This window comes from Centropristis striata, chromosome 6 (assembly GCF_030273125.1).
Source record: "Centropristis striata isolate RG_2023a ecotype Rhode Island chromosome 6, C.striata_1.0, whole genome shotgun sequence".
Lineage (NCBI taxonomy): Eukaryota > Metazoa > Chordata > Actinopteri > Perciformes > Serranidae > Centropristis > Centropristis striata.
The window spans coordinates 3,363,038-3,376,302 of NC_081522.1; the positions used below are offsets into that span (position 1 = coordinate 3,363,038).

The window sequence follows — 13,265 nt, forward strand, 5'->3', positions numbered from 1 at the left end:
AAAAATAGACTCCATGAATGTTGCTGCAACCATTGGACCGGACAATTGCACACAAACACACACATGGTCACATGAATAAACATGAATGTTGTGTCATAGAACGGGCAGAGTTGAATGTTCCAAATTCACAATTACCACAATTATTACATTCACAATTAGTCAATATACAGTAATGATGACAGTTTAAGGGAATGACGGCATTGTGACATTTATCTGCTGTAAACATTGTCTGTACATGGTGTGATGATGATTTAATGAGTGTGAAAATCACTGAGTGTAAATTTTACATAAAATCTAAAAAAAAAAAATGCAGAAGTTAAGTATGTCATAGCTAAATATAGACCATGACACTTAGCTCAGTTTCAGTCGACAAGCATATTTGATCATTACTATATGTCCTGTGTGTTCCCAGATGGCTGTGTGTAAGTGGCTGGAACTTTCATGCCCTGTCTTTCTTTCACACGCACACACACACACACACACACACACACACACACAACAGCCTAAAGGTGTCTGCTGACAGCCAGCTGCTCCGTTTAAAGTTACAGCCTATCTACATTTCATACATACACACACACAGCTCCCAGTGACTTTATCAGGACAGTTGGACTCAGTCAATGGTGTGATTACATGCAACAGACAGAGATCCACATGTGTACTGTAGAGCCTAGATGGCAGTTATACAACACACGAGTGAACATGGTAGTCTCTCTCTCTCTCTCTCTCTCTCTCTCTCTCTCTCTCTCTCTCTCTCTCTCTCTCTCTCTCTCTCTCTCTCTCTATCTCTCTCTCTCATGACCCGAGGGATTGCATAAGCAGCCATCTGAATATAGAATGACAGACGGTGATGACTGTTTTGCTTGAATGTAATTGGTCCAGAGACAATACATGAGCCCTATTGACCCTGTTCCCTACATCTTTACCACTGATTGTATGTTAAGTCAATTATTTTTGCACACAGAGTCCAAAAAATCCATATAATTTGTATGCTACCTTTAGAAAAGTCAGCTGAACATAGTATAGATTGTAGGGAGAAGTCAGTCCTATCTGAGCTTATTCTGTTTTGACTGATTACTAGACTTCATTGTAGGTTCTGGTACATCAAGACAAGTTGTTAGCTGTGACTACCTGATGTGGATTGATTGATTGATTGATTGATTGATTGATTGATTGATTGATTGATTGATTGATTGAAGAGGGACTTGTTCCACAAATACAGGCCCAGGGATACAAAAGAAAAGCACAGTAGATCAGTAAAGGCACAGTCCTAATAGAATATTGTCACATGGCAGACAAGTAATCCCCCCCACCCCCACTGGTGCTATCTCAGCTGGTAGGCTGTGTCTTCTTTACCACTAGATCAGAATAACCAAATCAACAACATACTCAGATGGGGACATGAATGGAAAGCCAAACTCAGTACCATATATGTGTTGTATCATTTGTTTATAGTTAATGGCACGTTTTTGATGCCAACAATAGATAACATATCAAATAAGGAAAAGGAATTGATATTCCAACAGCTTACATTTTCTAAATTTTCCACTGCAACATCAACATCAAAGCTGCAGTTATATTGGCTAGACACTCAGCACTACGGTTTTAAACACCCAGTTGGTGTAAAACGCACTGACAGAAACTCAAAGGCAGTTGAGTGCATCAATTTGGGATTTTTCAAGTAGTCGACTTTCCTCTGCTGATTTTAGAATTAAACGTAGACCAAACAACCAAACATGTTTGGTGAAACTGGTGTCTGCTTAACTAGCTTTTGTAGAAAATCAGCAGTCAAACACAAGCCTATGTTATTCCAAAGCTCCATTTTGCTAGTGAAATAACATTGGAAGCAGCAGAGTACCGCCACTTTTTCAGATGTTGGCTTAATTCTTCCCAGTTTTCCCAGTCTTCAGTGCCACCACAAGCCTAGAAAATGCATTCTCCAAAAATATTTTCTTACATAAAATGATGTTACCATATTGTTAATGTTCACCTTGTGTTTCTCCTCTTTCAGGTCATGGTAAGAACCACAAGGATGCAGCATCAGTGCGAGCAACACACCCAATCCCTGCTGCCTGTGGGATCTACTACTTTGAGGTCAAGATTGTCAGCAAAGGTCGAGACGGGTAAGCAGATACAACTCTGTTCAAGATGTGCATGTGTCCTATGGTTCAACCAAGCAGTAACCTCTGGGTCTTAAAAGTGAAGCCCGTGCGGAAGTGCCTTAAACCTACATTTTTTCCAATGGCCAGAAGGGGGCGACTCCACTGATTGCAAAAAGAAGACCAGTTGTATAGAAGTTAATGACAAAAATGACTCTACTTCCCACTTGATTTATAAACTCAGTTAACATTTATGGTCTCAATTGCTAGTTTTAGTTCTTCAATACAGCATGAAGTTCAATGTGTAAATTCTGGTCGCATTTAGAGTAAAATAGACCATAACGCAGGGTGTGATTTTAGGGCGTGGCCATCCTGTGATTGATAGGTTTGGCGCATTGTTTTCATCTTTAAACTTTGACCCTTTCACAGTGTGTTTTCAATTCTTGAAAGTTAATTGTTACATTTGGACGCCTTTTTCAGAGTTCAGTTGGACTATAAGACACTTTAAAGCAGGGGTGTCAAACTCTGGCCCGTGGGCCAAATTTGGCCCGCAGTGTAATTTTATTTGGCCCCCGAGGCAATACCAAATTATTATATTATTGTAAATTAATGACATTGATGTGTTTTTTATTTGAAATTTGATTTTGCATGTCTATTACTATTACACTATTTAGTTATATATTGTATGTTTATAAGTGTTGCTGGTTCCATATTTAATGTTCAAGCAAAACATGTTCGGTATATATTAAAAGGTTTATTTGTTCAATGTTGGCCCGCGATTTGATTCAAGTTTTAGATTTTGGCCCATTGTGTATTTGAGTTTGACACCCCTGCTTTAAAGACTCGGCTGTTAATTTTTAATTATGAATGCACATTGCAAACCAAGCTAGCAAGCTAGTGGAGTGACAGACAGTGGGAACACATTTGTTAGTTGTAGAGATGTTCCGATAGCATTTTTTCCCTCCCGATACCGATTCTGATACTTGTGCTGTGGGTATTGGCCAATACCGAGTATCGATCCGATACCAGTATGTTATAAAAAAAAAATATCATACTACATCTGCATGACTGTGATATGATTATCATTGTGGTAAGGCCTGGCTCCGGTTAAACCCTTTGTAAACATGAATAAATACAGCAGATTCAAGCCATTTATCTTTTACATTTATTTTTAAATAAAACAGTTTACAAAACAGTACTGCAACAGCAACTTAAATAAATAAATCTGGGGGTCATAGCCCCCGGAGACCATTTTTGCCCTAAAAGCCTAAATTTGGTGCCTCTGGCACATTCTAATGCCACTATTCCATCTTAATCATTGCATATTTTAATGAATTATTGCAAAGGAGAGTAAGGGTTCTTCTATGTTTTATTTAAGGAATCTTATTTTGACAGTTTTCTTGTAAATTCTGTGGTGGACTCTGCTAACACATCCATTAGGGGTGGGCGATATGGCCCTAAAAGAATATCACGATATTTCAGGCTATTTTTGCGATGACGATATTCTTGACGATATTAGCAAATACTTAAAAAGATATAGAAAATATGATTTTTTTTTGTCTGTATAAATAATTAAAAATCTAACATGTAGTGTGAAGTATAAATCTCAACAGTTGCCAAATACAAAAACGTTTACTCCTGACTCTTGAGTATGAGCAAATAATAAAAATAACCATTTAGGGGTTCTGGGGGCATATTTTAATGAATTTTGTAAAGGAGAATAAAGGTAATTGTATGTTTTATTTAAGGCATTTTATTTTGACAGTCTTCTTGTAAGTTCTGTGGTGGATTCTGTTAACACACCGTGCTCTTATTTTGAAAGCTGCATGTGTTTAGCGACAGGGAGTAAGTAGCTTTTTGTGATTAAAACAACTTTAATTGTTAGCCTTACGCCACTACATCAAGAAGTAGGAACGTTGCCAATATCATGATATGCATTTTTTTTTAACCGTAAAAAAAAAAAACCAATATTATCGTGAATGATACTATATGGCACACCCCTAACATCCATGCACTCTTATTTTGAAAGCTACTTGTGTTTGCTTTTATTTTGAAGGCGGGTTTTACCGTAGTGCCGTATAGTGTGTTTAATTTACACTCAAAGTCAGAACTTGAAAGTCGGAACTTGGAGCTCGGAACAACGTCGAAAATTCTGACATTCGTGTAGACCTTGAAGAACGAGAGACAGAACGAGAGACAGACCGACATTACGAGAGCAAGATAGTTTGTGCAAAGGAAGTTTTCATGCACAAACCCTCATTATGGAAAACAAACGTAGAAATGCATATGATGCAGCTTTTAAGTTAAAGACAGTCAATCTGGCTGTAAAAGAAGCTTCCTCAAGCAGCCATCTCTTTCCCCACAATCCCCTCTGTGCACCAACCCTTACATATGGTAATTAAACATTAAAACACCTGCGGCTTATAGTCCAGTGCGGCTTATATATGGACACATCATTCAATTTAGCTGCTGCGGCTTATACTCCGGTGCGCCTTATAGTGCGGAAAGTACGGTACATTAATTTCATGTGTATTCTAATTCCTTTTAAGGCTGGTTAAGTCTGTCTGTCGTTCAATGGTTGTAATTTCCACCGTAATGGTCAAACATCACTCTTGGGTGTACTTTCTTTGCTCGTCTGTGTTTCTTGTGGTTGTTTTGATGAGGTCAGTTATCCCTGTGCCACTGCGATAACTTGTGAATATGCAAACTTGCTTCAGCATCATTTCCCTCACCTTGAGTCTGCATAAAAACAGCAATCTTGATATCACTGTTCCAAGTGTACTGCCAAATACAACAACGCCTCTGAATATGTCACTCATGACCTCTATCAGAGTGGTCTCAGTCTTGTTGCCAATATCTGCATTGGCAGACAGTGGCAGACATTTAAAGTCAGCAGCTGTGCCAGTGAAAATAGGGATGTTAAAACCCAAAAGTGGTTAAGCGACATGCCCTGGCTCGTCCAACCTGACAGTGGAGGTTCTGTGTTACTGAAAAATTAACTCATTTAAGATGCATCAGAATCATCTCAATGTGAAATTTGGCCCAGTTATTTCCAGAACAGGAATGGGACATTGCAAGTATGTATCAAGAACATACAACAGAGATGTAATCAGGGTTCGTACGGTCATGAAAAACCTTGAAAAGTTATGGAAATTGAAAATGCAATTTCTAGGTCCTTGAAAAGTTATTGAAAAATAAAATCCTCTGTAAGGTTTTGGAAAAGTTTTGGAAAAGGAAATATTGCTGGATAATATTTAGAATGTGTAAAATAGGCCTAAGTTACCTAACCTGGAACATGTTAGATGGAACACTGCACGTGACTTGGCTCTAGCGCAAATAAAATTTCAGTCAGAAGATTTTTTTTTAACTTTAATCCATGTAAATGTGTGTTAATACGAATTCAAGTTGCAATTAAAACGTAGCAAGGTGTATCAAATGTGTCTGTGGTTTGATTTAGAGGCACTGACTACAGTGGTCCGACTGAAATGCGTTAATTTTTTGGTCTTGAAAATTCATTGAAAGGTTATGGAGAAGTCATTGAAAAGTTATGGAAAACCATTGCTAAAAAAGTGTACGAACCCTGTGTAATGTAAAATAGCCTTTTTAGTGGTTCTGGGGGATATTGTATCAGAGAAATTTTTATTTGTAGGCAGATTGTAGCACTGTTATTCTGCAGGAACTAGTGCAAAAAAGTTGCTTGTTCACATCTGGTTTCACAGTTTTATCACGCTATTACTTGTGCTTGTTTTGACCAAAGTACACTCAGTGCTAACTCAGTGCTAATGTTTCCCCCAAGATGAAACCAATCCAGGCATTGTTTTCTCCAAGATAGTTGCCAGAATAGCTGACATCATCTTCTGTTGTGGAACTAACTGAATTGACTTGAAACAGAATTTTACAATAAGCCACATTACTGCCCCTCAGCAAAAGCTTCTGCTGGGACTGTTGTGGTACTTCAACAGTACCAGGGACTCTGCAATCACTTTGCCAGGTGCTTAAATTCCTGGCCTTTCAGATCTCACTTTCTGACCTGTACACCGCAATGGAAACGAAACTCTCCTCCATCCTCCCCAATAAAATCTCAGGTTGCATAATACACTATTAACTCTAGCCAGTTCCAGTCGAGCAGCTCAGTGCAAACTGAACAAAACTGTGGTGTAAACGACAGCTGCAATGTGGGTGTGTCTGCATGTGTAATTACTATCTTAGCTGTAAATGAAAAGCCTTCCAAATCAACTAAGCTGCATGAGTTGAAACACCACACAGTGCCAGTGTGATTGTCTGGGTTACTGGACTTAAGAACATTTAGAATTCATACCTAATGCATCACCAACACATCTGAATGGACATTCCTTTCATTCTTAAGGTGCGACTAAAAGTGGTATGTCAGGAAATACTGCCAGAGAAATGCAACAACATGCTACTACAATAACATGCACTCCATGTGTATTTCGATGTTAGGAAATTAAAACCAAATATGATATTGACTACTGAACTGGGACTGAAAAAACACAAAATGTCAAGGCCACTGCTTCAGTTGGCAGACTTTGATCTCTCAAAAGCATAAATGTAAAGTGTAAAAATATTATTATAATGATACTCTACCGATTAGCATTTTAACATTCGTAAGAAGAAGATCAAACCATTCTAGTATTTGTAGAAATGGCATTTAAGTTTCCAGCAGGATGCTTCCCATATCAGCAGTTAACTTACATTTTCAACAAGCTTGATTAGTCATTAATTCATTCATTCATTATCCTTAACCTTCTTATCAGCACTCTGGTCACAGGTGGCTGGAGCTGATCCCAGCTGACATTGGGTGAGAGGCGGGTTACACCCTGGACATGTCTCCAGACTGTTACAGGGCTGACACATAGAGACAGACAGTCATGCTCTCATTCACCCCTACGGGTCACCAATTAAACCTAAGCTGCATGTCTTTGGACTGTGGGAGGAAGCCGGAGTACCCGGTGATTGAGATGCATGTCCTTCTACAGCAATTAAGTTACTTAGTTAGGTTCATTGCTACTAGGCCTGCCCCCCTAAGATTTCTTCAGTTGAATAGTCAGTTTAAAAAAAAAATGTTTTAACACTTTATTTGTGATTTTTCAATTATCACACAGAACAATCATATTCTCTGTTTTACAAATAATCACCAAAAAAACTATCCTGAAAACAAACAGAGACAGATCAAGCTCAAAATCAGTGTGACAAACTCGTAATAGACAACAGACAGGAAAAGACAAGAGGAGAAAAACAAAAACAAACAAAAACAAAACGAAACAACAAGTGCACATGTTGCAGGATTGTTCAAGGGTAGGTGTAATCATTCAGAATTCCAGTTCCAGGCCAGGTAAATTGTTCACATAAGTTATTAGAGGGTCCCAGGTTTTATGGAATAGTCAATTTTTAAAAACTTTTTTCATGCTGAATGACACATTCAAGATACTCATGAGCGCATATCTAATATAGTCAATTTAGAATTTCTTTAGTCAACGTTAGCCCTAATTGCCACCTCTGATGGCTTGGTCTTCCCCTTTGTCTGTTTACTACTTTATTCCAGACTGAAAGAACTCAACGACTATTTCATGGATTGCATTTTGTAAGAGCATTCATGTTCTCCAGAGGATAAACCCTACTGGCTTTTTTTCTCTTGCGACAACAGCAGGTCAAATGTTTCACTTATCCAATGAAATATCTCAACATCTAAGAGATTCATGGTCCGCAGAGGATGAGCCATTTTGATTTAGATGGTTCTATCAGGTGAAAATGAAAAATGTTCTACTAATGTTAGCACTCACACAGCTGATAGCACAGCAGAAGACTTGTTGTCTAGTTTTAGAATGGAAATGAAAAGTGAAATCTTCTTCAGATGAGCAGTTGCTGAAGTGATATTGACTTCCTGTTACTATGTGTCATGGTTCTTGTCCCACCTTTAGTTCAACCTACTTCCTTAAAAACATCCTCCAGTTGACTGATGAGCCACCAGTGTCTCTGGTGTCCTCTTACATCCTAAATGTCATTGAGGAGAAAACAGGAAACTTGTGATCAAGCCCATCCATTCGGCTTGGACAAGATTAATTCATTGCTCGGATTTGAGTGATGACATCAGCATGTGCCAAAGCGAGCTGCAACTATGCCAAATGCAATCAATATTGATGACTTGTTCTATTGAGCAAAAAGGCTGTTTTTTTTGCTGTTTTTTTTCTTTTTGTAAGCTTTCTAACATGTAAAGGATGCAGGCCAAGTGCTTATCCTCATGTGACGAACTTAAGATGTCACTGCTGACCCCTAAGCTTCAACTCTCCCGGTCACTTTTGATGTTACGACTCTTCCTTTGAGGGAGCTGAGCTCACTCTGCCTTAACTAGTCCACGTGTTTTGAACCATGAAAGCAGATCAAAGGCCGTACGTTCAAAGTTGCCTCTGAAAAATACTCAGATCATACTTTGATGAGTGTCAGGCAAAGTTAACCTGAGAAAACCCCTAAACTTTGATACTCTGAAGTCATTAGATAGCCTAAGTTTAAATCAGGGCTCATGCTTTGTAATGCTTAAAGTATACCACATTTTGAATTTTCTTCTCTTGTTGTGTGCAGGTACATGGGCATCGGCCTGTCTGCCCAGGGAGTCAACATGAACAGACTGCCTGGTAAGTAACATTTGAATGATGTCACCATAACATAACCAGAATGGGGCTGGATAGATGAAGATATGGACATTTATTGGATAGATCAATGCTGAAATTAATTTAAGGATGGTACAATGAACTGCAGGATGTCAGAATTAATTGATGAAAGGATGGTAGAACAACAGGACGCAGTCTGTGGTTGGAACAATCAGCAGGATGGGGTGAAATAAGGATTCCCAAGGTTACTCAACATGAACGGAGTGTATGGCCTTTGTCCAGCGATAACATTGGCTCGCTGGCCCAGAGCCAGAATTTCAAATACTTAGTTCTAGGTACGGACCAGTGCTTTGGCAAGCTGAGAAGATAAAAAGTGTTCTCTTCTTCTTTAGTTTCATTTTGGTTACACAGAGAAAGAAAATGATTACTAAAACCTTGAACTTAAACTTTTCTAATCACTTTTATTGGCCCCTTCGACCCCCTCGGCTCAGATTACAATCAAGCATGGACAGTGCTGTGTGGTTGGTTTACTTCAGCAAACAACAAGTAAATAGTCAACACTGTAAAAGCATTCATTATTAGCACTTAGTCATTGTTTTTATTCAGGGCATTGATATTTTTCATGCTGACTTAGTTGGGGAAAGATGGTGTGGACGGACAATATTTCTATGTGGGGAGGGAAAATATAAACGTAGATAACAAGAAATGTATAAGTCACCCGTGGCCATACTATTGGGCCCGGGTGGGCCTGGGCCCTCCCATTTTGACTCAGGCCTATAGTGAGTAGTGAGTGATTTTTTTATTCTAGCTGTTCATCCAGCCTGAGTAAAGTGAGTGAAAGCTTCTCAGCCAATCAGCAGCTTCTACCCCACATGTGGACTCTTAAGCCCGCCCACAGGCTGCACCAGCAAGTGATCCAATTAAATTAATTCAGTTTGTGCGCAAGCTTTTCCTTTTTCCAGTAGTGATGTTCGATACCACCGATTTCCTTTCCGATTCGATACTGAGTAAAATTCAGGCTGGTATCAGCGATACCGATCCGATACCGATACTTTGTGCAAATACACCTAATGTGCCTGGTAAATCTAGAAAAAGAAGTGTATTTCAAATGGCTTAAGAATACAAGATATCAGAGTCACTTATTTAGCTATTTATTTTAAACTCAGAAGTATACTGAGGTAGCAGCCTCATTCACAATATAGCTTCTTTTCCGCTCCGCCACTGAATTACACACACACACACACACTGAGTGAGAGGCGAGTGAGCAGCAGCGTGCCACTGCGCTTACGTATTAGGCTCTTACCCAGGCGGAAGAAAAAGTAGTTCCTACCAGCAGCGTGTCATTTAGACAAGATCTGAATAGTTTAGTTACTTTCCACCGTATTCCTGTTAATGATATACATTACCAAAAATGACTGAAGTATCAAAAGTATCAATATTTTTATTAGAGACTCGATTTTAGAGCATACAGATCTGGTATCGGAAGTATCGATATTTCATTATCGATCCGCACATCACTATTTTCCAGCTCAGCCGCCCTCTCCCCATCAAGTCCTCTCGTAGCCACCCCTCACACCAGCATGGCAAGTAACAGTAAGGCTAACCGTAATGTTTGCACATTTTGTGGAGGGAAAATAATATTGGCAGTAGGGTTGTCACGATACAAAAATGTTCAACTTGATACCGATACCATTTTCGATACCACAAGGATAAAAACAAAGACCCCAAAATTTAACAGAAATATTTTTATTAACAAGAAAAATGCAACATGTAAAAATGAACAGAACCACAGGTTAAATATTTATAATAAAAAACAGTTGTGCAAAAAGAAACTGCAACTATGATAACAAGCTTCAGGTCTGAGGTAGTGCAAAAAATAAATAAATACAATAAGCAATAACAATTAGAACAATATTAACAATCGATACTTTTTAAAATGAGTATGGTATCCGGATACAACGTTTTAGTATCGATACTTTTTTGAGTATCAATACTTTTGACAACCCTTATTGGCCGTAGGCAGAGGTAACTTATGATAGCGTTTTATCGGATTGTTATGCTGTTGTTTAAATGGTTAGATATGTTATTCATTTTTACAATTATTCATTTTTTTAATTTTTCTGAAGGAAAAAGCTAAAGGATAAATTTTGGATAGTTTTCTTGCTCTATATAAAACAGCAAAAAAAAATTCTGAATAAAAAACAGTGAATAATTTGGGACAGTTCCCTGCCCGCCATGCTGGGTAAATGAATGGAGAGAGAAACAGACCCTCCAAAGACATAATTCCATTTCAGTCTTTTTGTGTATTGAACGTCCAAAAGAGATAAATGAAGTTAGGCTCACTGCCAAGGTGTGTGTCTTTTCCGCTTCAGCACTGAGCTGAAGACAGCGACAAAAGAGCCACACAGGTAGGCTAGTGATTTGCTGTTCTCAGTGCCGCAGAAAAGCGGGAAGGGGAACACAGGTTTTTTTTTTTTTTGGCTTATTTTAACTGGCCCCTCCAGTTTTCTTGAGGCCCACCCACAACCAAAATCCACCAGTGGTATAAGTACCAACATTTTTGAGATTTGGGGATGAAAGTGGGAAGAGACGAGGAAGTGTTCATAGCTTTGCTGTAGTAATTTAATGTGACTTGTGGATTCAGTCTGAGCAGTCTGACAGCTGCAGGGAGAACATGTCGGGACATGTCAGTGAACAGTCACATGGATCAGTGACAGATGATGACTTGGGCTTGCAGTCTGACCTCAGTTACATGAGGTAACTATACGGCATTTTGTATACAAGGTATATGTGTGATGTGTTTCTCACATTTGTACGGTGGCCCTGAAGTGCAAATCACAACGGCAAATCAGAAAACACAACAACAAATCAAAAAACACAACAGCAAATCAAAAAACACAACAGCAAAACAGAAAACACAACAACAAATCAAAAAACGGCAAATCAAAAAACACAACAGCAATTCAAAAAACAACGGCAAATCAAAAAACACAACAACAAAACAGAAAACACAACGGCAAATCAAAAAACACAACAACAAAACAGAAAACACAACAGCAAATCAAAAAACACAACAACAAAACAGAAAACACAACGGCAAATCAAAAAACACAACAACAAAACAGAAAACACAACGGCAAATCAAAAAACACAACAACAAAACAGAAAACACAACGGCAAATCAACAACAAATGTTTTTTGATTTGTCGTTGTGTTTTGTTGTTGTGTTTTTTGATTTGTTGTTGTGTTTTCTGATTTGCCTTTGTGATTTGCACTTCAGGGCCACCGTACATTTGACATCACAACCAATTTCACAATATAATCTATGTCAAAATTACCTGTTAATGTAAACTTGGGCTCAGTTTTGTTTGAATTATAAATTAAATACTGCGTTTTAATAATACTACGCCATCAAATATGAAGAGTCATAAAATCTATTGGATCTTTAACAGCTGAATGAAGTTAAATTAAAGCCTCAAATTGAGGCCCGACAAAAATGCATTTCCTTTGTCATAAAAAAGCAGAAGTAGTAGTTTCAGTATTTATTTATTTTTGTATTTTAAACCATGCATGGTTTACACCCATATTTTCATTGCTGCATTTGCTGGTGCGCTACAGCCACCAACTGTCCTTCAGTGATATATCTACTCATCAATTATCCAGTATAATCAATGCAGAGTAGAAATATCAATAAATAACACCATCTTTTAGATCCACCTGTATTTTGAAATTCCCACTTCATACTTCTTTGTGAGTTGATATAAATGTAATTTATGGTGTTAAATGGGCATTTAATATCATCTCACATTAATCACAAGCCCCTAAATGTAATTTAATTGAAATAATATTGTGGTAGACTTTGTGATGTCAGCAAATATTACATTTCTGTACAAATAATCAATATTATATCATATTGTGATGAAAATCAATATTTACACTCCTAGCTCGTGGTAGAATTGTATTACAGTACACCTTGCTGGTAAAATGGTACAATACCCCATTTTATTACTGGTTCATTAAGATGAGAGCCCAGGATCTTGCCACCTGTACCGGTAATTTGGCAAACACATTATTCACCAAAGAACTAGAGTTAGGCTGATGGAGAATGGCATCGTCCATCATGGTGGCTGACAGTCATAGACCACTGAGCCCAGTTTTAGCCGTGTTTCCACTAGGGCAGAGGTGTCAATCTCTGGCCCGTGGGCCAAATTTGGCCTGCAGTATAATTATATTTGGCCCGCCAGGAAATACCAAATGACAACCAGAGCTGGCCCGCCAGTATTATACAGCGCAAATAATACTACAAATCCCAGAATGCTCTGCTGGTGTTTTGGCTTGAACACAGTAGATCAGTGTGGAGCAAACTGAGAAACAATTAAAGTTGTCTTTATGCACTTTTTCTTGCTAGTCCAAGGCTTGAATGGTTGCACATTCATTGAAGGATATTATTATTAGTCATTTGGTTTATTATTGTTATTTTATTCTCACATTTATTTTTAGCCTGTGGAAAAAGATTACTGTTAAATTTAAATTTAAAGAAGGC

At 38.2% G+C, this 13,265-nt stretch overlaps 1 protein-coding gene across 2 annotated transcripts in view; it reads left to right on the forward strand.

The window, feature by feature from the left end:
• ranbp10 (RAN binding protein 10) overlaps positions 1 to 13,265 on the forward strand; it is a 60,351-nt gene that overhangs the window by 9,847 nt on the left and 37,239 nt on the right. For both annotated transcript variants that reach the window (XM_059334698.1, XM_059334699.1), the window contains exons 2-3: positions 2,009 to 2,120; positions 8,694 to 8,746. In XM_059334698.1, the coding sequence (XP_059190681.1) occupies positions 2,009 to 2,120; positions 8,694 to 8,746 (165 nt within the window). The remainder of the gene's footprint in view (positions 1 to 2,008; positions 2,121 to 8,693; positions 8,747 to 13,265) is intronic.